We start from the raw sequence: 27,812 nt of genomic DNA on the forward strand, positions 1-27,812 counted from the left end.
TAAAACCGAACTGGGAATAAAAATAATAACTATCCCCTGAGACGTCTCAAAGCGCTTCACGGGACACGCTGTAAAGTGTAGCGACTGTGTGTGTTGTGAGCGACGTCCCCACAAACAGCCGCGGGTTGAGTAACCAAATTGTTGTTGTTTTTTTTTTGAAGGGATTATTACCTCTGGAAAGTGAAGCCCCAATCGCCTGAGTGGGTTCCTGCTGACTGCTGCGAACACAGGCGCGTAGCTAACCCCTGAGCTACATGGGCTGTGGGGTGTGAGGAGAGGGGTCTAACCCCTTGAGCTACAGGGGCTGTGGGGTGTGAGGGGGGGAGGGGTCTAACCCCTGAGCTACAGGGGCTGTGGGGTGTGAGGGAGGGGTCTAACCCCTGGGGTACAGGGGCTGTGGGGTGTGAGGGGAGGGGTCTAACCCCTGGGGTACAGGGGCTGTGGGGTGTGAGGGGAGGGGTCTAACCCCTGAGCTACAGGGGCTGTGGGGTGTGAGGAGGGGTCTAACCCCGGGGTACAGGGGCTGTGGGGTGTGAGGGGGGGTCTGACCCCTGGGGTACAGGGGCTGTGGGGTGTGAGGGGGGGTCTGACCCCTGGGGTACAGGGGCTGTGGGGTGTGAGGGGGGGTCCGACCCCTGGGGTACAGGGGCTGTGGGGTGTGAGGGGGGGTCTAACCCCTGGGGTACAGGGGCTGTGGGGTGTGAGGGGAGGGGTCTAACCCCTGAGCTACAGGGGCTGTGGGGGGTGAGGGGAGGGGTCTAATCTCCAACTACAGGACTCCACAAGGAAGAAATAGTCTGATCGACGTTTTAACAGTTTGTTTTATTTCACAGGTTTTTTTTTTACAAATCAATGTTTATTCTTTCTCGCTTCGTCTCTCCTTCTGTCCATCCCTTAGTCTCTCTCTCTCTCTCTCTCTCTCTCTCTCCATCTCTCCGCAACTCTCTCCGTCCGTCTGTCTCTCTGTCTGTGTGTCTGTTGCTTTTGTCTCTCTCACTGTATCTGTGTCTCTCTCTCTGTCGGCATCTCTCTCTATCGCTCTCTCTCTCTCTGCGCGTGTGTCTCTCTGTCTTTCTCTGCGTCTCTCTTACTGCCTCTGTCTCTCCCTCACTCGTGTCTCTCAGTCTCTCTGACTATCGCTCTATCTGTGTGTGTCTCTCTCTTTCCATCTCTTTATGTCTCTGTCGCTCTCTGCGTGTCTGTCTCTTACCTCTGTCTGTCTGTGTCTGTGTGTGTGTGTCTCCCTTTCTCCATCTGTCTGTCTCTCTCTCTCTCTATCTCTCTGTCCGTCTCTCTCTCTCTCTCTCTATGTCAGTGTCAGACTGAGTGTGACTTGACAGAGAGAGAGAGAGAGGGGCTCGAGGTAATCACAATAGTATAAATAACAAAATAATAATCCTTGCACTTGACGCAGCGCACTTCATGTCTTCTCGACGTCTCAAAGCGCTTCACAGAATGGACTGTAAAGTGAATCGCCCGTGGACTTGTGGGCGATAAATGACCTCCTTCCCCTTTGCGTTACGCCCCGTTTCCCCCTCTTCGCCACGTAAAGGGCCACGAGCAGTTTCCTGAGCTGCCAGGTTGTATCCAGGGGGTGGGGGAGAGGTGTGTTCGGGCGGGTGAGATGGAGGCATTAATTGCCGTTCGGTGTGTAAAGATACCGTCTCGACTTCCTCTGCACTTTCATAACTTTGGGCATCCTTCGTTTTTGCACTGAGAGAGAGAGAGAGTGTGAGAGAGGCGGAAAGTGAGTGTGTGTGAGACACGAGAGACGGAGAGAGAGTGAGTGAGTGTGAGAGACACAGAGGGTGTGAGAGAGACAGAGTGTGAGTGAGTGAGTGTGTGAGAGAGACAGAGGGTGTGAGAGAGACGGAGAGAGTGTGAGTGAGTGTGTGAGAGACACAGAGGGTGTGAGAGACAGAGAGAGTGTGAGTGAGTGTGTGAGAGACACAGAGGGTGTGAGAGAGACAGAGAGAGTGTGAGTGAGTGTGAGAGACACAGTGTGAGAGAGAGAGAGAGAGACAGTGTGAGAGTGAGTTTGTGAGAGACACAGAGGGTGTGAGAGAGACGGAGAGAGTGAGTGAGTGTGAGGGACAGAGGGTGTGAGAGAGACAGAGAGAGAGTGAGTGAGTGAGAGACAGTGTGAGAGAGAGAGAGAGACAGTGAGTGAGTGTGAGAGAGACGGAAAGTGAGTGTGAGAGACACAGAGGGTGAGAGAGAGAGAGAGACAGTGAGAGCTGCGCTGTGTGAGAGACACAGAGGGTGTGAGAGAGACGGAGAGAGTGTGAGGGACACAGAGGGTGAGAGAGAGAGAGAGACTGTGTGAGCTGCGCTGTGTGAGTGTGTGTGAGAGCTGCGCTGTGTGTGTGTGAGAGCTGCGCTGTGTGAGTGTGTGTGTGAGAGCTGCGCTGTGTGTGTGTGAGTGTGTGTGTGAGAGCTGCGCTGTGTGTGTGAGTGTGTGTGTGAGAGCTGCGCTGTGTGAGTGTGTGTGTGAGAGCTGCGCTGTGTGTGTGTGTGTGTGTGTGTGAGAGCTGCGCTGTGTGTGTGTGTGAGAGCTGCGCTGTGTGTGTGTGTGTGTGAGAGCTGCGTTGTGTGTGTGAGTGTGTGTGTGAGTGTGTGTGTGTGTGAGCTGCGTTGTGAGTGTGTGTGAGAGCTGCGTTGTGTGTGTGAGTGTGTGTGTGTGTGTGTGAGCTGCGTTGTGTGTGTGTGTGAGTGTGTGTGAGAGCTGTTACCTGATGCTGTCATACACTCCGCCAGTTCGGACAAGTCAGTATCACAGTCCAGTGAGTTCACAACTATTGTGATCTTTGGCTCAGTTGGTGTCACTAGTGCGAGAGAGAGAGAGTGTGAGATGAGGGTTTGAGAGAGAGAAAGTGTGAGACGAGTGTTTAGAGAGAGAGAGTGTGAGAGAGAGTGTGAGTGAGAGAGAGAGTGTGAGACGAGTGTTTGAGAGAGAGAGAGTGTGAGACGAGTGTTTGAGAGAGTGAGACGGGTTTGAAAGAGTGTGAGACGAGTGTTAGAGAGAGAGAGAGAGAGTGTGAGACGAGTGTTTGAGAGAGTGTGAGAGAGAGTGAGAGAGAGTGTGTGAGAGAGAGAGAGAGTGTGAGAGAGAGTGAGTGTGTGAGAGAGAGTGAGTGTGAGAGAGAGAGTGTGAGAGAGAGTGAGTGTGAGAGAGAGTGAGTGTGAGAGAGAGAGAGAGAGAGAGACAGACTCACTCACGTTTCACGATGGAGCACTCACACCCGGTGACCTGTAAATCCTCCACCAGCTTTTTTGCTAAGAACGTCTCACCGGCCTCCGACTTCCTACTGACAAACCTGGGGGTCACAGGGCTTCACACTCACTCACACTCACTCACTCACTCACTCACTCACACACTCGCTCGCTCGCTCGCTCACTCACACACTCACTCTCACACTCACTCACTCACTCTCACACACACACAGTCACACACACAGACACACACACACTCACTCAGTCACACACTCACACAGTCTCACACACACACACACAGTCACACACACTCACACTCACTCAGTCACACACACTCACACGGTCACACATGCACACAAACACAAGAGACACACAGTCACACACATACACAGCACTCACACACACATACACAGGCACTCGCACACCGACACACACAGCACTCACACACATACATACGCAGCACTAATTCTCACGCGCACATAGATGGGCACACGCACACAGCGCGCGCACAGCACTCACACACGCACAGACACACAGCACTCACACACACATACACAGGCACTCGCACACAGACACACACAGCACACACATGCACAGCACTCACACACATACATACGCAGCACTGATTCTCACGCGCACATAGATGGGCACTCGCGCACAGCACTCACACACACACACACAGCACACACGCACAGACACACACAGCACACACATGCACAGCACTCACACACATACATACGCAGCACTGATTCTCCCGCGCACATAGATGGGCACACGCACACAGCACTCACACACACACAGCACACACGCACAGACACACACAGCACACACATGCACAGCACTCACACACATACATACGCAGCACTGATTCTCCCGCGCACATAGATGGGCACACGCACACAGCGCACGCGCGCACATCACTCACACACACACACGCACACACGCACAGCACTCACTCTCGCGCAGGGACACGGATACTGACTGAATTCCGAATATTCCTGTGAGACGTCTCGACGACATGATAAGGCGCCGGGATTATTATTCGTGATTGTTTCTCTCTCTCAGTCTCTCTCACTCTTGTCTCTCTCTCAGTCCTTCTCTTTGTGTCTCTCTCTCCCTCTCCCCCATTTCTCCCACAAAAACACGGTCACTACCCTTTACAGTGTATCCCGCGACGCGCTTTGTGACGTCTCGAAGCTGCGACGAGGCGCTGGGTCGAACGCCAGGATTATTCTTATTACTACCATCACTCTCTCTCAGTTCCTCTCGCTCTCTCTCTCTCTCTCTGTATCATTCTCTCCCTCCCCCTTCGCCTCCAGCCTCGAGAGTGGGAGGTGGCTTGTCAGCCCAGATCTCTGTGCGGTTAGACACTACATCGGGAGGTTTTTGTACGGCGATTAATCACTGTGTGGGGTATCACAGTGCTTCAATCTTCGAGCTCGCCTGTACAAAAACCTCTCGCGCTCCAGACTTGCCTTCGACCCGGCGCCTTACCGCGTCTCCGAGACGTCTCGCAGCGCTTCACGGGACACCCTGCGAAGTGCAGCGGCCGTACTATTTGCGGGCCGAAAGCTGCAGCCAACCGCGCCCGGCGACGTCCCCGCAAACAGTCGTGGCTCGGGCGACCAAATCATTCGTTTATTTAACTTTTACCCTTGCAGGACTCCACGCGTTCTCCGCCTCACACCCGCACAGAAGAATCACCCTGCGCTCTGCACGGAGCTCGTGAAGCGGCGCTGAAGAGGAGGCGAGAGGGAGAGAGCGAGAGACAGAGAGAGAGGGAGAGAGAGAGATGTGTGGTCAGATAATGAGAGCAAAGGAGGCTAAAGAGGATTTTGTGCGGGCGACGAACACTGTGCATTCACCGGTACGGAGAAACTGACGTTCGGGGAAGGCACTCGGCTCACCGTGGAACCAAGTAAGTGCTCGCTGAGTCGCTTAATAATAAGTAGTGTGTGCGAGAGGGGGCCGGTGGGGGCCGGCGAGGGCTGGGGGCGATGGGGTAGGAGTTCGGTGTGTTTGTCGCGTCTTCGGGACTTCTCAAAGCGCTTCACAGGATACACCGTAAAGTGGAGCGACTGTGCCTTGAGGGCAAAGCGCAGCAGACGTGACTGAGGCGCTATATGAAGTGCAAGGATTATTATCAATGTTATCTCCGAGGCAGAAGCTTGTGTGTGTGTGTGTGTCTGGTCACTCTCGGTGTCTTTCTCTCTCTCTCTCTCGCTCTCTTACAGCCTTTTTCTCCCTCTCAGTCTCTGTCTCAGTCTCTCTCCCTCTCACACACGCGCGCACACAAACAGGGGACTTCGAACTCAAACGGTCCAGGCTGTCGCTCCAGCACAGCCCCGGGGAGTGAGAGAGAGAGAGCGAGAGAGACAGAGAGGGTGTGAGAGAGAGAGAGAGAGAGAGAGAGACATACACGCAGAAGGGTCTCACTCTCTCTCTCTCTCTCTCTCTCCCCCTCCGAGAGTTCTGCTAACAATAATAACACTGATAATCCCGGCATTCGACACACGAGTCCTTTTGAGGCACCTCAAAAGCGCTTCGCAGGACACGCCGTGAGGCGCGGCGACTGCCCCGGTCCGCGGGCGAAAACCGTGGCGGCCGGAGCAGAGCGGCTGAGGGAGAGAGTTACGGAGAGGCTGAGAGAGAGAGAGAGAGAGAGAGAGAGAGAGACCGTAGGGAGATTTCTGACACCGGGTCTCACACTGTGGGGCACCGATTACAAAATCCTGAAATTAACGTTTGGAAGTGGAACTAAATTGACCGTGGAACCCAGTAAGTCTCTCTCTACCTCTCCCTCTCTCTCTCTCTCTTTCCCCCCCACACCACCCCGCTCTCTCTCTCAGTAAGTGTAGTGACTGTGTGTTTAGGCCCCGGTTGAGCACAGCGACGTCCCCACAAACAGCCGTGAAGCGAGAGAGCGGTCTTTGCTGAATAATAATAATCGGATCTGTGTGTGTGTCTGTGTGTGTGTGTGTCTCTATCTGTGTGTTTCTCTCTCTGTCTCTCTCTCTCTGTCTATCTGCGTGTCTCTCTTTCTCACTCCGTGAGCGCGTGTGAGTCTCTATCTCTGTCTCTCTCTGTGTGTGTGTGTATACATATGTGTCCCTCTCTTTCTTTCTCCGTCTCTCTCTCTCTATCTCTCTCCCTCTCTCTCTGCCACACGCGCTCTCTCTCTCTCTCTCTGTCCTTGTCACCCGGGTTTTTGTGAAGCGGGTGTAAACTGTGCCTATTTGGGCGCCGCTGACAAGCTTGTGTTTGGGACTGGAACTAAACTCACCGTGGAACCCAGTAAGTGCCTGAAACTTCGATCGCCCCTCTCTTTATCCGTCTGTGCACGCTCTCTCTCTCTCTCTCTCTCTCTCTCTAACTGTCTTGTCTCTCTGTCTCCTGTCCGTTCACTTGACGGTGCGTCCCGCGAAGCGCTTTGAGGCGTCTCGAAGACGTGATCAGGCGCCGGGTCAAGCGCCAGAGATTATCATGACCAGTTCCCTCCCTCGCCCTGTGTGTCTGTCTCTCTCACGTGTGCGCGCACAAGACACCCGGGTTTTTGTGAAGCCGGTTTAGTCTGTGCTTTATGCCAAGCTCGTGTTTGGGGCTGGAACCGAACTCACCGTGGAACCCAGTAAGTGCCCGAAACTTCAAACTCCCCTCTCTGTATCCGTCTCTCTCCCTCCCTCCCTCCCTCCCTCGCTGTGTGTTTGTGCGTCTCTCTCTCTCTCTCTCTCTGTGTCTGTGTGTCTCTCCCAGACACCCGGGTTATTGTGAAGCGAGGTTAGACTGTGCTTAAGGGATTACACCGATAAGCTTGTGTTTGGGGCTGGAACCAAACTCACCGTGGAACCCAGTAAGTGCCTGAAAGTTCAAACTCCCCTCTCTGTATCTGTCTTTCTCTCTCTCTCTCTCCCTCCCTCCCTCGCTGTGTGTGTGTGTGTGTGTCTCCCAGACACCCGGGTTATTGTGAAGCGAGGTTAGACTGTGCTTAAGGGATTACACCACCAAGCTTGTGTTTGGGGCTGGAACCAAACTCACCGTGGAACCCAGTAAGTGCCTGAAAGTTCATACTCCCTCTCTCTGTATCCATCTCTCTCTCTCCCTCCCTCCCTCCCTCCCGCGCTGTGCCTTTGTATGTGTCTCTGTCTGTCTCTCTCTCTCTCTGTGTCGCTCCCAGACACCCGGGTTATTGTGAAGTGAGGTTAGACTGTGCTTATGTGGGTGGAAGCACTAAGCTTGTGTTTGGGGCTGGAACCAAACTCACCGTGGAACCCAGTAAGTGCCTAAAACTTAAAACTCCCCTCTCGCACTCTGTGTGTGTGTGTGTGTTTCGGTGTGTGTCTCTCTCTCTCTCTGTCTCTCACGCTCCCCGTGTCTCTCTCTCTCTCTCTGTCTCTCGTGTAACCGGGTTTTTGTCAACCCGTTTTAAACTGTGCTGACTATGATACTGAGAAGCTCGTGTTTGGGGCTGGGACCAAACTCACCGTGGAACCCAGTAAGTGCCTGAAACTTAAAACTTCCCCCTCTGTATCTCTCTCTCTCTCTGTCTCACACGCTGTCTGTGTGTTATGTTTTTGTCTGTCTGTAAGTCTCTCTCTCACCGTGCGTGCGTGTCTCTCTCTCGCTCTCTGCCTCTCACACTCTCTGTGCGCCTCTCTCTCTCTATCGTGCAACCTGTTAAGCTTGTGTTTGGGGCTGGAACCAAACTAACCGTGGAACCCAGTAAGTGCCTGAAACTTAAAACTTCCCCCTCTGTGTCTGTCTCTGTGTCTCTCTCCCTCTCTCTCCCCTTCGCTGTGCGTGTGCGTCTCTCTCTCTCTCTCTCTCTCTCACGCGCTGCCTGTGCGGATGTGTGTCCCCGTGTCTGTGTGCCTCTCTCACTGTGTGCGTGCGTGTGTTTCTGTGCGTGTGTGTCTCTCTCTCTCACACACTCCCCCGTGTCTCTCGCTCTCTGCCTCTCACACTCTCTGTGCGCCTCTCTCTCTCTCTCTCTCTCGTGCAACCTGGGTTTTTGTCAACCCGTTTTAAACTGTGTTGGTTATGGTACTACTGAGAAGCTCGTGTTTGGGGCTGGGACCAAACTCACCGTGGAGCCCAGTAAGTGCCTGAAACTTCAAACTCCCTCACTCTGTGTGTGCGTGTCTGCGTCTCTGTGTGTGTGTGTGTGTGTGTGTCTCTCTCTCTCTCCCCGTCTCTCACGTGTACACACCTGGGGTTCTTGTGAAGCCACTTTAAACTGTGCTTATGGAGATGAGTACACCAGGAAGCTTGTGTTTGGGGCTGGGACCAAACTCACTGTGGAGCCCAGTAAGTGCCTGAAACCTAAACCCCCCTCTCCGCATCTGTCTCGCTCTCTCTTTCGCTCGGCGTGTGCGTTATGTCGGCGTATGTCTCTCTCTCTCTCTCTCTCTGTGTGCTGTGTGTGTGTGTTTCTATCTATTTCCCACACTGTGTGTGTGTGTCTCTCTCTCTCTCTCTCTTTCTGTCCGTCTCTCTGTCCGTCAGTCACTCTCTCTCTCTCTCTGTCTGTCTGATCACTTCACAGTGCATCCTGTGAAGCGCTTTGAGACGTCTCGAAGATAGATATATGTATCCAATGTATTATATTGCTGTGCGCGCGTGTGCGTGTCTCTGCCTGTTTGTCTCTCTCTGTGTGTGTGTCTGTCTCTCTCGTGTGTGTGTGTCTGTCTCTCTCGTGTGTGTGTGTCTCTGTCTCCCTCTCTGTGTCTGTCTCTGTCTCTCTGTCCACGCAGACGGACACCCGGGCTTTTTGTGAAGCCGGTTTAGGCTGTGTTATGTGGGTTACACCGCTAAGCTTGTGTTTGGGGCTGGAACCAAACTCACTGTGGAACCCAGTAAGTGCCTGAAAATTAAACCTCCCTTCTGTATCTGTCTCCCCCGCACTCTGTGTGTGTGTGTGTGTGCGCCTCTCCCTCTCACTCTGTGTGTCTGTATCTATCTCTCTCTCACTCGCTCTGTCTCTCTTTTTTGTGCGCGTCTCTCTCTCTCTCGCTCTCTTTCTCTCACTCTGGATGTGTCTCTCGCTCACTCTAACTGTGTTTGCGTGTGTGTGTGTGTCTCTGTCTCTCTCACACTGTGTGTGTGAGTCTCTGTCTTTCTCTCTCACTGTGTGTGTCTCTGTCTCTCTCACACTGTGTGTGTGAGTCTCTGTCTTTCTCTGTGTGTGTGTGTGTGTCTCTGTCTCTCTCACACTGTGTGTGTGAGTCTCTGTCTTTCTCTCTCACTGTGTGTGTGTGTGTCTCTGTGTCTCTCACACTGTGTGTGTGAGTCTCTGTCTTTCTCTCTCACTGTGTGTGTCTCTGTCTCTCTCTCTCACTGTGTGTGTGTGTCTCTATCTCTCTCACACTGTGTGTGTTTGTCTGTCTTTCTCTCTCACTGTGTGTGTGTGTCTCTGTCTCTCTCACACTGTGTGTGTCTCTGTCTCTCTCACTGTGTGTGTGTCTGTCTCTCTCACACTGTGTGTGTGAGTCTCTGTCTTTCTCTCTCACTGTGTGTGTGTGTGTCTCTGTCTCTCTCACACTGTGTGTGTGAGTCTCTGTCTTTCTCTCTCACTGTGTGTGTGTCTCTGTCTCTCTCACACTGTGTGTGTGAGTCTCTGTCTTTCTCTGTGTGTGTGTGTGTGTGTGTGTGTCTCTCTGTCTCTCTCACACTGTGTGTGTGAGTCTCTGTCTTTCTCTCTCACTGTGTGTGTGTGTGTCTCTGTCTCTCTCACACTGTGTGTGTGTGTCTCTGTCTTTCTCTCTCACTGTGTGTGTGTGTGTGTCTCTGTCTCTCACACACGGTGTGTGTGTGTCTCTGTCTTTCTCTGTGTGTGTGTGTGTGTCTCTGTCTCTCTCACACTGTGTGTGTGTGTCTCTGTCTCTCACACTGTGTGTGTGTGTGTCTGTCTTTCTCTCACACTGTGTGTGTGTGTGTCTCTGTCTCTCTCACACTGTGTGTGTGTGTCTGTCTCTCTCACACTGTGTGTGTGTGTCTCTGTCTCTCTCACACTGTGTGTGTGTGTCTCTGTCTTTCTCTCTGTGTGTGTGTCTCTGTCTCTCTCACACTGTGTGTGTGAGTCTGTCTTTCTCTCTCACTGTGTGTGTGTGTCTCTGTCTCTCACACACTGTGTGTGTGTGTCTGTCTTTCTCTCTCACTGTGTGTGTGTGTGTGTCTCTGTCTCTCTCACACTGTGTGTGTGAGTCTCTGTCTTTCTCTCTCACTGCGTGTGTGTGTCTCTGTCTCTCGCAATCTCTGCGTATCTCTCTCTCCCTCTATCTCGTAAAACAACAACAATAATAATAATAATCCTTGCATTTGATACACCGCATTTTACCACGTCGTTGGGACGTCTCAAAAGCGCTTCACAAGGTATAATGTCAGGCGGAGTGACTGTGTGTTTCGCGGGTGAAGCACTGCCGCCAACTACGCACGGCAGCGTCCCGTGGGTTGAAGTCACCAAATTATTTTTGACTCTTTTTTTTTAAAATCAAATTCGAAGGGATTTATCGTACCGCCCGGAAAGTAACCCGGGTTTTTGTCAAACCTGTTTTAAACTGTGTGAATTATTATGATGCTGCTGACAAGCTTGTGCTTGGGGCTGGGACTAAACTCACTGCGGAGCCCAGCAAGTGCCTGAAACTTAAACCCCCTCCTGTCTCTGTCTCTGTCTGTCTCTCCCTCGCTCTGTGTGTGTGTGTGTGTGTGTGTGTCTCCCTCACACACTGTCTGTGTATGTGTGTGTGTCACTCTGTCTGTCTGTCTGTCCTGTATCCTGTGAAGGCGCTTTGAGACGTCTACGAAGACATGATAAGGCGCTGTATCAAATGCAAGGAATATAGTGTATCGCTGCGTGCGTCTGTCTGTCTGTCTGTCTGTCTGTGTGTCTGTCTGTGTGTCTGTCTGTCTGTCTGTACATGCAGACAGACACCTGGGTTTAGGCTGTGTTATGGTGGGTTAGGCCGCAAAGCTTGTGTTCGGGGCTGGAACCGAACTCACTGTGCAACCCACCGAGTGCCTGAAACTTAAAACCTCCCCTCTGTATCTGTCCCTCTCCCTCACTCGCTCTCCGCGTGTGTCTCTCTCTCACACACCGTGTGTGCGTGTGTGTGTCACTGTCTCTCTCGCTCTCTCTTTCTGCCACTCACACTTCTGTGTGTGTGTGTGTGTGTCTCCTACTGTCTCTCTCTCTGACCTCTCGCTCTGTCTCTCGCATACCCGCTCACCGATCCATGTGTCTCTATAATAGTAATCCTTTCATTTGACCCGGCGCCTCATCACGTCTTTGAGACGTCTCAAAGCGCTTCACAGAATACACTGTGAAGCGTAGTGACCGTGTGTTTTGTGGGCGAAACGCGGCAGCCAATTGTGCACAGCGACGTCCCCGCAAACAGTCGTGGATTGAGTGACCATTTTTCTTGCAATATCTGTCTGTCTCTCACACTCTGTCTTTGTGTGTCTGTCTCTCTCTGTGTATCTCTCTCTCGTGGAGTCCTGTAGCTCAGGGGTCAGACTCCTGTAGCTCAGGGGTCGGACCCTTCCCCTCGCACCCCACAGCCCCTGTAGCTCAGGGGTTAGACCCTTCGCCCCACACCCCACAGCCCCTGTAGCTCAGGGGTTAGACCCCTCCCCTCACACCCCACAGCCCCTGTAGCTCAGGGGTTAGACCCTTCGCCCCACACCCCACAGCCCCTGTAGCTCAGGGGTTAGACCCCTCGTCTCACAAGCCAGAGGACCCGGGTTCAATTCCCGGACAGGACAGGGCCAAACCTTAGGCAAGTTTCTTTATTCCACACACACACACACACACACACACGCCTGTGTTTCCCAGCAGTCAGTAGGAACCCGCTTGTTAGTCGAATGGGGGATCACTGTCCCGGGGGTCATAATATAATATAATTAAAAAAATAATAATGTGGCCACTTCCATCCACGCCAGTCACTACTCCGCCTTGCAGTGTGTCCTGCGAAGCGCTTTGAGACGTCTCGCAGACGTGATCAGGCGTTGGGTCAAACCCCGGGATTATTATTATATTGTGGAGTCCTGTAGCTCAGTGGTTAGAGCACTCGCTTTGGAAGCGAGAGTCCCGAGTTCAATCCCAGGCAGAGGGCCAAACCTCGGGCGAGTTTCCTTACTCCACACAGAGCCTAATAATAGTCCCTCCAAAAACCCAAAACCAATAATAAATTGGTCATTTTCAATCCACGACTGTTTGTGGGGCATTGCTGTGCCCGATGGGCTGCCGCGTTCGCCCACAAACACACAGTCAATTCACTTCACAGTGCGTTCTGTGAAGCGCTTTGGGACGTCCTCTCCCGACGTGAAAAGCGCTCTATCAAATGCCGGGATTATTATTATATTTGTGAGCTGGGGTTCTTGTGAAGCCGGTTTAGGCTGTGTTATGCGGGTGAAGCCACTAAGCTTGTGTTCGGGGCTGGGACCAAACTCACGGTGGAACCCAGTAAGTGCCTGAAACTTAAAACTTCCCTCTCTGTATCTGTCTCCTTTGCTGTGTGTATCTCTCTCTCTCTCTCTCTCTCTCACACGCTGTCTGTGTATAACCCCCCGCCCCCACCCCGTCTCTGCCTCTCCCTCGCTCTGTGTGTCTCTTTCCCTCTCTCTCTCTGTCTCACTCTGTCCGTCTGTGAGAGTGTGTATGTGTGTGTGTGTGTGTGCATCACTGTCTCTCTGACTCGCTCTCTCTGTCTATTTCTCTGTCTCTCACACACTGTGTTGCGTCTCTCTCTCTCTCTCTCTCTGTATCTCCCTCTCTGTCTCGCTCTGTGTGCGTGCGTGTGTGTGTCTGCGTGTCTGGGGGGTTTGTGCCTGCGTGCGACTGCACATGTCTGTACCGCTCTCAAAACCAGCGAAACTCTCATGCAGGGTAAAATAATAATCCTTAATAATCCTTGCATTTGATAGAGCGCTTTTCACGTCGGGAGAGGACGTCCCAAAGCGCTTCACAGAACACACTGTAAAGTGAATTGACTGTCTATTTGTGGGCGAACGCGGCGGCCAATGGCGCACAGCAATGTCCCACAAACAGTCGTGGATTGAAAATGACCAATTTATTATTGTTTTTGGTTTTTTGGAGGGATTATTATTAGGCTCTGTGTGGAGTAAGGAAACTTGCCCAAGGTTTGGCCCTCTGCCTGGGATTGAACTCAGGTCTCTCGCTTGCAAAGCGAGTGCTCTAACCACTGAGCTACAGGACTCCACAAGCGTCTCAAGAGCGCTTTAACAGAGAGCGACAGAGAGGGTCTGTGCGTGTGTCTCCCTCTGTGTGGGCCTCTTTGTCTCGCTCTCTCTCTCTCTCTGTGTCTCCACGTGTGTGTGCGTGCGTCTCTCTTTCTCTCTCGCCCCCGGGAGGACGTCTCAAAGCCCTTCCCGGGACTCGCTGTAAAGTGTAGTGACTGTGTGCTTAGCCCCCGTGCGCCGCGACATCCCCACAAACAGCCGTGGACACCGGGAGGGAGAGAGAGACGTAGAGACACACAGAGATAGACACACACACACAGAGAGAGAGAGAGAGAGACAGAGAGAAAGAGACAAAGACAGAGAGAGAGAGAGAGAGTTTCACCCACAAAACACAGTCACTGCACTTTACAGTGTATCCCGTGAAGCGCTTTGAGACGTCTCGAAGACGTGATGAGGCGCCGGGTCAAACGCCGGGACTACTATTATTATTATTATAGACTCAAAGCGAGAGACAGAGAGAGAGAGAGAGAGAGAGAATGAGAGTGACTGAGAGAGACAGACACAGAGAGAAAGACTCACAGAGAGAGAAACAGAGAGACGGTTTATGAGGTGACATTGAACAGCCGTTGAAACTGAACCTTTCAAGACGCAGGTGTGTGTCTGACCACAGAATTCTCTCCCCCTCTCTCTCTCTCTCTCTCTCCCTCTCTCAGCGTCTCGTTCACGCTATCGCACTATCTTTAACGCTTCAAATAAAAGACCGAGAGAGAGAGAGAGAGAGAGAGAGTCTGTTTGTGGGCAAAACGTGGCACCCAAATTCGCGCACAGCGACGCCCACCAACTGTCGTTTGTGAGCGAGAGATTTTATTGTGAGAAACAGACAGACGAAGAGAGAAAGACAGAGGGAAACAGAGGGAGAGAGAGAGAGAGAGAAAGATTGAGAGAGAGGCAGAGAGAGAGATTGAGATTGAGAGATAGAGGACGTCTCAAAGCGCTTCCCAGGACTCTTATCGCCCTCTCTCTCTCTCTCTCTCTCTCTCCCAGTCTTCGGGTGGGTGGGTGAGGGACTGAGATAGACAGAGAGAGAGAGAGAGAGAGAGAGAGAAACAGAGACGCACACCTTCTCATAACACATACTCACACACACATGCCCAGAGAGAGAGAGACAGGGAAAGAGACAGAGAGAAAGGAACAAGAGAGAAAGAGACAGAGAGACAGAGAGAAAGGGATAGAGAGAGACAGAGAGAAAGGGACAGAGAGAAAGGGACAGAGAGAAAGAGACAGAGAGAAAGAGACAGAGAGAAAGGAACAAGAGAGAGACAGAAAGAGACAGAGGGAAAGGGACAGTGAGAGACAGAGAGAAAGGGACAGAGAGAACGAGACAGAGAGAAAGGGACAGAGAGAGACAGAGAGAAAGGAACAGAGAGAGACAAAGAGAAAGGGACAGAGAGACAGACAGAGAGAAAGGGACAGAGAGAGACAGAGAGAAAGGGACAGAGAGAAAGAGACAGAAAGAGACAGAGAGAAAGAGACAGAAAGAGACAGAGAGAAAGTGACAGAAAGAGACAGAGAGAAAGGGACAGAGAGACAGAGAGAAAGGGACAGAGAGACAGAGAGAAAGAGAGAGACAGAAAGAGACAGAGAGAAAGGAACAAGAGAGAAAGAGACAGAGAGAAAGGAACAAGAGAGAAAGAGACAGAGAGAAAGAGACAGAGAGAAAGGGGCAGAGAGAAAGGGACAGAGGGAAAGGGACAGAGAGAGACAGAGAGAAAGGGACAGAGAGAGACAGAGAGAAAGAGACAGAGAGGGACAGAGAGAAAGGGACAGAGAGAGACAGAGAGAAAGAGACAGAGAGAAAGGGACAGAGAGAGACAGAGAGAAAGAGACAGAGAGAAAGAGACAGAGGGAAAGGGACAGAGAGAAAGGGACAGAGAGAAAGAGACAGAGAGAAAGAGACAGAGAGGGACAGAGAGAAAGAGACAGAGAGGGACAGAGAGAAAGGGACAGAGAGAAAGGGACAGAGAGAGACAGAGAGAAAGGGACAGAGAGAAAGGGACAGAGAGAGACAGAGAGAAAGGGACAGAGAGAAAGGGACAGAGAGAGACAGAGAGAAAGGGACAGAGAGAAAGGGACAGAGAGAGAAAAGAACAAGAGAGACAGAAAGAGACAGAGGGAAAGGGACAGTGAGAGACAGAGAGAAAGAGACAGAACGAGACAGAGAGAAAGAGACAGAGGGAAAGGGACAGAGAGAAAGAGACAGAGAGAGACAGAGAGAAAGAGACAGAGAGAAAGAGACAGAGACAGAGAGACAGAGAGAAAGGGACAGAGAGAGACAGAGAGAGAGACAGAGAGACAGGTCACACACGCACACGCACACGCCTGTGTTTCCCGGCAGTCAGTAGGAAGCCGCTTGTTAAGTCGATTGGGGGATCGCTTTCCCGGGGGGTGAAATAATCGCTTCAACACAATCATAATTTGGTCACTGCCCCCACGGCTGTTCGCGGGGACGTCGCTGGGGCCCGATCGGCTGCCGTGTCTCGCCCACAAAACGAACACACACAGTCACTACACTTTGCAGGGTGTCCTGTGAAGCGCTTTGAGAAGCTCGATCAAATGCCAGGATTACTGATAGCCTTTTGGTTCAGTCTCTCTCTCTCTCTCTCTCTCTCGTCTGACGCAAGTTGTAATAATAGCCTCAGAGCGCTTCACGGGATACACTGTAAAGTGTAGTGACTGTGTTTTCTGTGGGCGGATTGAGCCCAGTGTGTGTGTGTGTGTCTGTGTGTCTTGAACCCACAACCTCCTGTCTCGGAGGTGAGAGAGAGCTGATAAAGCACGTTAACAGATAAATTTAGAATTAAATGCGACTTTCTTATCTTAAATCTCTCTGCGCTTGGTTCCTGTTGCAAAGTTAACTGTGCAAAGTGAATTTGTTTATCTCTGTGTGTGTGTGTGTGTATCTCTCTGTCTCAGTCTGTCTCTCTGTGTGTGTCTGTCTCTCTCTGTGTGTCTGTCTCTCTCTGTCTCAGTCTCTCTCTCTCTCTCTGTGTCTGTCTCTCTGTCTCAGTCTCTCTCTCTCTGTGTCTGTCTGTCTCTGTCTGTCTGTCTGTCTCTCTCTCTCTGTGTGTGTCTGTCTCTCTGTATCACTCTGTGTGTGTCCGTCTCTCTCTGTGTGTGTCCGTCTCTCTCTGTGTGTGTCCGTCTCTCTCTGTGTGTGTCCGTCTCTCTCTGTGTGTGTCCGTCTCTCTCTGTGTGTGTCCGTCTCTCTCTGTGTGTGTCCGTCTCTCTCTGTGTGTGTCCGTCTCTCTCTGTGTGTGTCCGTCTCTCTCTGTGTGTGTCCGTCTCTCTCTGTGTGTGTCCGTCTCTCTCTGTGTGTGTCCGTCTCTCTCTGTGTGTGTCCGTCTCTCTCTGTGTGTGTCCGTCTCTCTCTGTGTGTGTCTGTCTCTCTCTGTGTGTGTCCGTCTCTCTCTGTGTGTGTCCGTCTCTCCCTGTGTGTGTCCGTCTCTCCCTGTGTGTGTCTGTCTCTCTCTGTGTGTGTCTGTCTCTCTCTGTGTGTCCGTCTCTCTCTGTGTGTGTCCGTCTCTCTCTGTGTGTGTCCGTCTCTCCCTGTGTGTCCGTCTCTCCCTGTGTGTGTCCGTCTCTCTCTGTGTGTGTCCGTCTCTCTCTGTGTGTGTCCGTCTCTCTCTGTGTGTGTCTGTCTCTCTCTGTGTGTCTGCCTCTGTGTGTGTCTGTCTCTATCTGTCTCAGTCTCTCTCTCTCTGTCTCAGTCTCTCTCTCTCTGTCTGTCTCTCTCTGTGTGTCTGTCTCCCTGTGTTTGTCTCTCAGTCAGTCTCTCTTTGCCTCTCTTCCTGACTGAGGTGGATGGATGTTTCGTTAGATCAGGGTACCAAGGGACACAATAATAAATAATAAACCATAATAATCCTCGCGTTTGACCACGGCCCCTTAATCACGTCTTCGAGACGTCTCAAAGCGCTTCACAGGAGATACACTGTCGAATGAATTGACTGTGTGTTTTGTGGGCCAAACTGTTTTATATATCTGTGGGATTGTCAGTCAAGTGACTCTGTGTGTATCAGTCTCTCTCTCTCTGTTTCTTTCTTTCTGTCTCACTCTCCTCTCTCTCTCTCTCTCTCTCTCTGTCTTCAGTTTCTCTCTCAGTCTCTCACTCTCTGTCCCCCCCCTCTCAGCGACGCACAGACACAAAACTGAACTAACCTCCCTCTCCCTTCCCTCCCTCCCTCCCTCTCTCTCCTTTTCCCCTTTCCCTCCATCCCCCGCAGAGCGAAACAAACCCGTGAATCCGAAGGTGACCATGTTTTATCCCGCCATCAAAAGCAACCCACCTGCGAGTGACCCGGCAGCCCTCTGTCTGGCCGATGAATATATACCCAAAGAGCTAAGCATCTTGGTGCATGATATCAACGACATGGATCTGACGAAGAGCGCCACCACCTCCAGTTCAATTGCAATAATCGACCATAAGCTCTACCATAAAACTTCGTTCCTCACCGTGCCTCAAGACACGACGGGAATGAGGTGCATCGTACAACACGAGGGGAAAAATGTGAGCGCTGAGGCAAAGTACACACCGCCTCAGACAAGTGTGGGTAGGTTGTGACGTTAATTGCGACATACAATAATCCCGGCGTTGGACCCAGCGCCTTATCGGGCGGTCGAGACGCCTCAAAGCGCTTCACGGGATACGCTGTAAGGCGCATCACTCAGGCACGCGCCCGCGCCCTCACACGTGCTCTCTCTTAACTGTCCCACACACTCACTCACGCGCGCACTCACTCACTCACTCACACACACACACACTCGCATCTGTCTCAGTCTCTCTGTCTCTCTTTCGTTGTCTCTCTCACACACTCTCTCAATCACTCACACCCACTTTCTCTCTCTCTCTATCTCCCACACACACACACTCACTCACACACACACTCTCTCTCTCGATCTCACACACACACACACTCTCTCTATCTCACACACACACACACTCTCTCTCTCTCTATCTCACACACACACACCCTCACTCACACACACTCTCTCTATCTCACACACACACACACACTCTCTCTCTCTCTATCTCACACACACTCTCTCTATCTCACACACACACACACACACTCTCTCTCTATCTCACACACACACACACTCTCTCTCTATCTCACACACACACACTCTCTCTCTCTCTATCTCACACACACTCTCTCTCTATCTCCCACACACACACACCCTCACTCACACACACTCTCTCTATCTCACACACACTCTCTCTATCTCACACACACTCTCTCTCTCTATCTCACACACACACACTCTCTCTATCTCACACACACACTCTCTCTCTATCTCACACACACACTCTCTCTATCTCACACACACTCACTTTCTATCTCAGACACACAACTCACTCACACACACTCTCTCACCAACACACTATCTCACACACACTCTCTCTCTCACACAAACGAACAACTCACACACACTATCTCACACACACATTATCTCACACACACACACAGTTTCTCTCTCACACACACACACACTCTCTCTTTCTCACACACACACTCTCTCTTTCTCACACACACTCTCTCTCTTTCTCACACACACTCTCTCTCTCACACACACACTCTATCTCACACACACACTCTCTCTCTATCTCACACACACTCTCTCTCTCTATCTCACACACACTCACTTTCTATCTCAGACACACAACTCACTCACACACACTCTCTCACAAACACACTATCTCACACACTCTCTCTCACACAAACGAACAACTCACACACACACATTATCTCACACACACACAGTTTCTCTCTCACACACATACACACTCTCTCTATCTCACACACACACACACTCTCTTTCTCACACACACACTCTCTTTCTCACACACACACTCTCTCTTTCTCACACACACTCTCTCTCTCTCTCTATCTCACACACACACACACTCTATCTCACACACATACACTCTCTCTCTATCTCACACACACACACTCTCTTTCTCACACACACACTCTCTCTTTCTCACACACACTCTCTCTCTCTCTATCTCACACACACACACTCTCTATCTCACACACACTCTCTCTCTCTATCTCACACACACACACTCACTTTCTATCTCAGACACACAACTCACTCACACACACTCTCTCACAAACACACTATCTCACACACTCTCTCTCACACAAACAAACAACTCACACACACTATCTCACACACACATTATCTCACACACACACACAGTTTCTCTCTCACACACACACACTTTCTCTCTCTCTCACACACACACTTTAATCTCACACTCTCTCTCTATCTCACACACACTTTCTCTCTATCTCACACACACACACACTTTCTCTATCTCTCACACACACACGTTCTCTCTCTATCTCACACTTTATCTCACACTCTCTATCTCACACACACACTCTCTCTCTATTTCACACACACACACACACACTTTCTCTCTCTCTATCACACACACACACACGTTCTCTCTCTATCTCACACTCTCTATCACACACACACACACTTTCTCTCTCTAATCTCACACACATACTTTATCTCACACTCTCTCTCTATCTCACACACACACTTTCTCTCTCTCTCACACACACACACTCTCTCTCTCTATCTCACACACACACACACAGTCGGAGACACAGACTAATCGACCAGTTTCCTTTTCCGACAGCTACTGGTAATGCAACTCAGGATTGTGTGACTCAGGGATCAGAATCGAACTCAGGTTAGAACTTACACACACAAAACATTCGCAAACCATAATCCCGAATAATAGTCCTTGCGTTTGACACAGCGAATTATCACCTCTTCGAGACGTCTCAAAGTGCTTCACAGGATACACTGTACGGTGTAGTGACTGTGTTTATTGCGGGCTAAAGGGTTGATTTCAAGCTCGTCACAAAACCGGTCATCGCCAGGCTCCACTCTCTCTCTCTCTGTGACTCTCACTCTCTCTCCCTCCCCCTCTCTGTCTCTCTCCGTCTCAGTCTCTCTCTCTCTCTCTCTCTCTGTGTACAGGATCGATTTCAAACTCCTCACCTAACTTTATATTTTCCTCTCTGTGCGTCTCTTAGATTCGCTCCTCAACATGTTCGCTCTGAAAATTTTGGGGCTAAGAATGATTCTATTCAAGTTCATAGCGAGCGGCGGTTTGCTGACGGCAAGAATTTGGATTTCTAAAGGTATTGGGACAGCGCGGAAGCCCGTCACGTAAATAGCCGGGTGTCTGACACACGTGGAAACCCGTCAGCGTGATCAGCCGGGTGTCTGACACACACAGACACGCACGGAAACCCGTCAGCGTGATCAGCCGGGTGTCTTCACACACACACACACACACACACACACACACACACACACACACAGATACACACATACAGACATAGAGAGACACGCGTACAGACACAGTGAGACACACACATGGACAGAGACACACACATGGACAGAGACAGACACGCACAGAGACACAGAGACAGACAGACAGACAGACAGACAGACAGACAGACAGACAGACAGACAGACAGACAGACAGACAGACAGACAGACAGACAGACAGACAGACAGACAGACAGACAGACAGACAGACAGACAGACACACACACACGTTCACAGGCTGCGTCTAAACTGTATTAATTATCTTACAGGATAAAAAGCTTTGAGGATACGGACTTGGAAATAATCAGAAAGATCTGCTGCACTTTTTAAAAGCAATTTTATTCTCTTTTGCTGCTAAAGCTTGTTTAATAAACATAAGAATAATCTGACCCGGCGCCCCGCTCTCCCCCGGGAGGACACCTCAAAGTGCTTCCCAGGTCTCCCTGTAAAATGTAGTGACTGTGTGTGTGTGTGTGAGACTGAGAAAGACTGAGAGAGAGAGACAGGGAGAGAGAGACTGTGAATGAGACGGAGAGAGAGAGAGAGAGAGAGAGAGAGACTGAGTGAGAGAGACACAGAGAGACAGAGAGAAAGACAGAGTGGGAGGGCGAGAGAGAGATTGAGTGAGAGAGACACACAGAGAGAGAGAGAGACGGAGAGAGTGAGACAGAGAAAGAGAGAGACGGAGAGAGAATGCGTAAGTGAGAACAGTAATCAATGTATTTGACACAGCGCCCGATCACGTCTTCGAGACGTCTCAAAGCGCTTCGCAGGACACACGAAGCCGCAGTGACTGTGTGTTTTGTGGGCGAAAGGGATGGGGAGATGGAGAGGACGGAGTGAGGTAGGGGAAGTGCAGAGAAGGGGAGGAGAAAAGACAGTCCACTTCCCTGTCAGCTCTCCGCCCGCCCGCCCGCCCGCCCGCCCACGCCTCGCTGAGCTGACTTCTCAGAAAACCCGATGCGGTTTAGATTGACACTTGTTTTTCTTTGAGGTTAGTTTCGAATCGGTTTCAGATTGAACGCCGCCGCCCAGACCCCTCTCTGCGCGTGAGAGAGAGAGAGAGAGAGAGAGAGAGCGTGTGGGAAAGTACGTGAGCGAGTGAGCGAGTGTGTGTGTGAGTGTGTCTGTGTGAGTGAGTTGTGAGCGAGAGAGCGTGAGCGAGTGGCGCTGTGTACACCCGAATTTAAATCGCATTTGGCTTTGTTTGGCTTTATCCTGTTTGGCTATTAATACCCTCTGTACCTCGGCGCGGCTTTCATTTGAATTCAATAAAATTACTTTTCCAAACGACTCGTCGTCCCTCAATCTCATTTCCACGTCAATAATAATAATAATAATAATCCTCGCATTTGATACAGCGCTTTTCACGTCGGGAGGACGTCCCAAAGCGCTTCACAGAATATACTGTAAAGTGAATTGACTGTATGTTTGTGGGCGAAAGCGGCAGCCAATTGCGCAGAGCAATGTCCCACAAACAGTCGTAGATTGAAAATGACCAATTTATTATTGTTTTTTTTTGGTTTTTTGGAGGGATTATTATTAGGATCTGTGTGGAGTAAGGAAACTTGCCCGAGGTTTCGCCCTCTGCCTGGGATTGAACTCAGGTCTCTCACTTGCAAAGCGAGTGCTCTAACCACTGAGCCACAGGACTCCACTGTGTCAAGTGTTTGAGGCAGAGAGAGAGAGAGAGAGAGAGAGAAACGCACGACTCAAAGCGCTTCACAGAATATACTGCAAAGCGCACCGACTGGATACCTCGTGGGCCAAACGTGGCAGCCAATTGCGCACAGTGACGTCCCACAAGCAGTCGTGGGTCGAGTCACCAACTTTTTTATGAAAGGGATTATTAACCCCGGAAACGGCATCTGCCGATCGACTAACAAACGGGTTCCTACCGACTGCTCAGTAAACAGCGGTGTCTGTGTGTGTGTGTGTGTAGAGGAAGGAAACCTGTCTGAGGCTTCGCTCTGTCCTGTCCCGTCCGGGAATCAAACACAGGTCCTCTCTCTTACACTGTGAGCTCTCTAACCTCTCTTACGAGGCGCTCTCTAACCTCCTTTACGATGTGAGCCCTCTAACCTCTCTCACAAGGTGAGCTCTCTAACCTTCTTACGATGTGAGCTCTCTAACCTCTCTTACAATGTGAGCTCTCTAACCTCTCTTATAGAGGTGAGCTCTTTAACCTCTCTCACGAGGTGAGCTCTCTAACCTCTCTTACAAGGTGAGCTCTCTAACCTTCTTAGGATGTGAGCTCTCTAACCTCTCTTACGAGGCGAGCTCTCTAATCTCTTACAAGGTGAGCTCTCTAACCTCCTTGACTATGTGAGCTCTCTAACCTCCTTTACAAGGAGAGCTCTCTAACCTCTCTTATGAGATGAGCTCTGTAACCTCTCTTATGAGGTGAGCTCTCTAACCTCTCTCACGATGTGAGCTCTCTAACCTCTCTAACAGGGTGAGCTCTCTAACCTCACTCACAAGGTGAGCTCTCTAACGTTCTTAGGATGTGAGCTCTCTAACCTCCTTTACTATGTGAGCTCTCTAACCTCCGTTACGATGTGAGCTCTCTAACCTCCGTTACGATGTGAGCACTCTAACCTCCGTTACGAGGAGAACTCTCTAACCTCTCTCACAAGGTGAGCTCTCTAACCTTCTTAGGATGTGAGCTCTCTAACGTCGCTTACAATTCGAGCTCTCTAACCTCTCTCACAAGGTGAGCTCTCTAACCTCTCTTACGAGGTGAGCTCTCTAACCTCCTTTACAAGGAGAGTTCTCTAACCTCTCTCACAAGGTGAGCTCTGTAACCTCTCTTACAAGGTGAGCTCTGTAACCTCCTCAGGATGTGAGCTCTCTAACCTCCGTTACGAGGAGAACTCTCTAACCTCTCTCACAAGGTGAGCTCTCTAACCTCTCTCACAAGGTGAGCGCTCTAACCTCTCTCACAAGGTGAGCTCTCTAACCTTCTTAGGATGTGAGCTCTCTAACGTCGCTTACAATTCGAGCTCTCTAACGTCTCTTACAATGTGAGCTCTCTAACCTCCTTTACGATGTGAGCTCTCTAACCTCCTTTACGAGGAGAACTCTCTAACCTCTCTTACGAGGCGAGCTCTCTAACATCTCTTACAATGTGAGCTCTCTAACCTCCTTTACGATGTGAGCTCTCTAAACTCCGTTACGATGTGAGCTCTCTAACCTCTCTTACAAGAAGAGCTCTCTAACCTCTCTTACAAGAAGAGCTCTCTAACCTCTCTCACAAGGTGAGCTCTCTAACCTCTCTCACAAGGTGAGCTCTCTAACCTCACTTACGATGTGAGCTCTCTAACCTTCTTAGGATGTGAGCTCTCAAACGTCGCTTACAATTCGAGCTCTCTAACGTCTCTTACTATGTGAGCTCTCTAACCTCCGTTACGATGTGAGCTCTCTAACCTCTCTTACGAGGTGAGCTCTCTAACCTCTCTTATAGAGGTGAGTGCTGTAACCTCTCTTACAAGGTGAGCTCTCTAACCTCCTTAGGATGTGAGCTCTCTAACCTCTCTTACGAGGCGAGCTCTTTAACCTCTCTCACAAGGTGAGCTCTCTAACCTCACTTACAAGGTGAGCTCTCCACTCGTTTACAAGGTGAGCTCTCTAACGTTCTTAGGATGTGAGCTCTCTAACGTCGCTTACAATTCGAGCTCTCTAACCTCTCTCACGAGGCGAGCTCTCTAACCTCCTTTACGATGTGAGCTCTCTAACCTCTTACGAGATGAGCTCTCTAACCTGTCTTATGAGGTGAGTTCTCTAACCTCTCTTATAGAGGTGAGCTCTCTAACCTCTCTTACGAGGTGAGCTCTCCACTCGCTTACAAGATGAGCTCTCTAACCTTCTTAGGATGTGAGCTCTCTAACGTCGCTAACAATTCGAGCTCTCTAACGTCTCTTACGATGTGAGCTCTCTAACCTCTCTTATGAGGTGAGCTCTCTAACCTCCTCAGGATGTGAGCTCTCTTACCTCCTTTACGAGGTGAGCTCTCAAACCTCTCTTACGAGATGAGCTCTCTAACCTTCTTAGGATGTGAGCTCTCTAACGTCGCTTACAATTCGAGCTCTCTAACCTCTCTCACGGGGCGAGCTCTCTCACCTCTCTTACAAGGTGAGCTCTCTAACCACCTTTACTATGTGAGCTCTCTAACCTCCTTAACGATGTGAGCTCTCTAACCTCTTTTACAAGGTGAGCTCTCTAACCTCCTTAGGATGTGAGCTCTCTAACCTCCTTCACGATGTGAGCTCTCTAACCTCTCTCATGAGGTGAGCTCTCTAACCTCTCTCACGAGGTGAGCTCTCCACTCGCTTACAAGGCGAGCTCTCTAACCTTCTTACGAGGTGAGCTCTCTAACCTCTCTTACGAGGCGAGCTCTCTAACCTCTCTTACAAAGTGAGCTCTCTAACCTCGACTATGTGAGCTCTTACCTCCTTTGCAAGAGCTCTCTAACCTCTCTTACGAGGCGAGCTCTCTCACCTCTCTTACGAGGCGAGCTCTCTCACCTCTCTTACGAGGCGAGTTCTCTAACCTCTCTTGAGGTGAGCTGTGTAACCTCTCTTACAAGGTGAGCTCTCTAACCTCTCTTACGAGGTGAGCTCTCTATCCTCTCTTACGAGGCGAGCTCTCTCACCTCTCTTACGAGGCGCTCTCTGACCTCTCTTACGAGGCGAGTTCTCTAACCTCACTTACAAGGTGAGCTCTCTAACCTTCTTAGGATGTGAGCTCTCTAACCTCTCTTACGAGGTGAGCTCTCTAACCTCTCTTACGAGGTGAGCTCTCTAACCTCTCTTACGAGGCGCTCTCTAACCTCTCTTACGAGGCGAGTTCTCTAACCTCACTTACAAGGTGAGCTCTCTAACCTTCTTAGGATGTGAGCTCTCTAACCTCTCTTACGAGGCGAGCTCTCTAACCTCTCTTACGAGGCGAGCTCTCTAACCTCTCTTACGAGGCGCTCTCTAACCTCTCTTACGAGGCGAGCTCTCTAACCTCTCTTACGAGGCGAGCTCTCTAACCTCTCTTACGAGGCGAGCTCTCTAACCTCTCTTACGAGGCGCTCTCTAACCTCTCTTACGAGGCGCTCTCTAACCTCTCTTACGAGGCGAGCTCTCTAACCTCTCTTACGAGGCGAGCTCTAACCTCTCTTACGAGGCGCTCTCTAACCTCTCTTACGAGGCGCTCTCTCACCTCTCTTACGAGGCGAGCTCTCTGATCTCTCTTACGAGGTGAGCTCTCTAACCTCTCTTACGAGGCGCTCTCTAACCTCTCTTACGAGGCGAGCTCTCTAACCTCTCTTACGAGGCGAGCTCTCTAACCTCTCTTACGAGGCGAGCTCTCTAACCTCTCTTACGAGGCGCTCTCTAACCTCTCTTACGAGGCGCTCTCTCACCTCTCTTACGAGGCGAGCTCTCCAACCTCTCTTACGAGGCGAGCTCTCTAACCTCCTTGACTATGTGAGCTCTTACCTCCTTTGCAAGGAGAGCTCTTTAACCTCGCTTATGAGGTGAGCTCTCTAACCTCTCTTACGAGGTGAGCTCTCTCACCTCTCTTACGAGGCGCTCTCTAACCTCTCTTACGAGGCGAGCTCTCTAACCTCTCTTACGAGGCGAGCTCTCTAACCTCTCTTACGAGTTGAGCTCTCTCACCTCTCTTACGAGGCGAGCTCTCTAACCTCTCTTACGAGGTGAGCTCTCTAACCTCTCTTACGAGGCGAGCTCTCTAACCTCTCTTACGAGGCGCTCTCTAACCTCTCTTACGAGGCGAGCTCTCTAACCTCTCTTACGAGGCGAGCTCTCTAACCTCTCTTACGAGGCGAGCTCTCACCTCTCTTACGAGGCGAGCTCTCTAACCTTTCTTACGAGGCGAGCTCTCTGATCTCTCTTACGAGGCGAGCTCTCTAACCTCCTTGACTATGTGAGCTCTTACCTCCTTTGCGAGAGCTCTCTAACCTCTCTTACGAGGTGAGCTCTCTAACCTCTCTTATGAGGTGAGCTCTGTAACCTCTCTTTAACCTCGCTTGAGGTGAGCTCTCTATCCTCGCTTATGAGGTGATCTCTAAGCTCACTTACAAGTGAGCTCTCTTACCTCGCTGATGAGGTGAGCTCTCTACTCGCTTACAAGGTGAGCTCTCCATCCTCGCTGATGAGGTGATCTCTAACCTCACTTACAAGGTGAGCTCTCTATCCTCGCTGATGAGGTGAGCTCTCTAACCTCACTTACAAAGTGAGCTCTCTAACCTCGCTGATGAGGTGAGCTCTCTACTCGCTGATGAGGTGATCTCTAACCTCGCTGATGAGGTGATCTCTAATCTCGCTGATGAGGTGATCTCTAACCTCGCTCTCTAACCTCGCTGATGAGGTGAGCTCTCTACTCGCTTACAAGATGAGCTCTCTAACCTCGCTGATTAGGTGACCTCTAACCTCACTTACAAGGTGAGCTCTCTATCCTCGCTTAAGAGGTGAGCTCTCTAACCTCGCTGATGAGGTGAGCTCTCTTACCTCGCTGATGAGGTGAGCTCTCTACTCGCTTACAAGATGAGCTCTCTAATCTCGCTGATGAGGTGATCTCTAACCTCACTTACAAGGTGAGCTCTCTATCCTCGCTGATGAGGTGAGCTCTTTAACGTCACTTACAAGGTGTGCTCTCTAACCTCACTTACAAGGTGAGCTCTCTAACCTCGCTGATGAGGTGATCTCTAACCTCGCTTACAAAGTGAGCTCTCTAACCTCGCTGATGAGGTGAGCTTTCTACTCGCTTACAAGATGAGCTCTCTAACCTCGCTGATGAGGTGAGCTCTCTAACCTCGCGGATGAGGTGAGCTCTCTAACCTCGCGGATGAGGTGAGCTCTCTAATCTCGCTGATGAGGTGATCTCTAACCTCACTTACAAAGTGAGCTCTCTAACCTCGCTGATGAGGTGAGCTCTCTACTCGCTGATGAGGTGAGCTCTCTAAGCTCGCTTTAGGGGTG

General features: G+C 50.8%; 1 gene segment (V, D, J or C); it reads left to right on the forward strand.

Moving 5' to 3' along the window:
* Positions 1-6,457: 6,457 nt before the first annotated feature.
* LOC121848023 lies at positions 6,458-21,287 on the forward strand (the record flags this gene model as incomplete). The annotated part of the segment is given in 5 exon segments: positions 6,458-6,507; positions 17,691-18,017; positions 20,123-20,176; positions 20,526-20,633; positions 21,096-21,287. Coding segments are annotated over 5 exon segments (544 nt in total), but the record flags the coding sequence as incomplete, so codon positions are not given.
* Positions 21,288-27,812: the final 6,525 nt, after the last annotated feature.

Source organism: Callorhinchus milii, unplaced genomic scaffold, assembly GCF_018977255.1.
Source record: "Callorhinchus milii isolate IMCB2004 unplaced genomic scaffold, IMCB_Cmil_1.0 Scaffold390, whole genome shotgun sequence".
In the NCBI taxonomy this organism is placed as follows: domain Eukaryota; kingdom Metazoa; phylum Chordata; class Chondrichthyes; order Chimaeriformes; family Callorhinchidae; genus Callorhinchus; species Callorhinchus milii.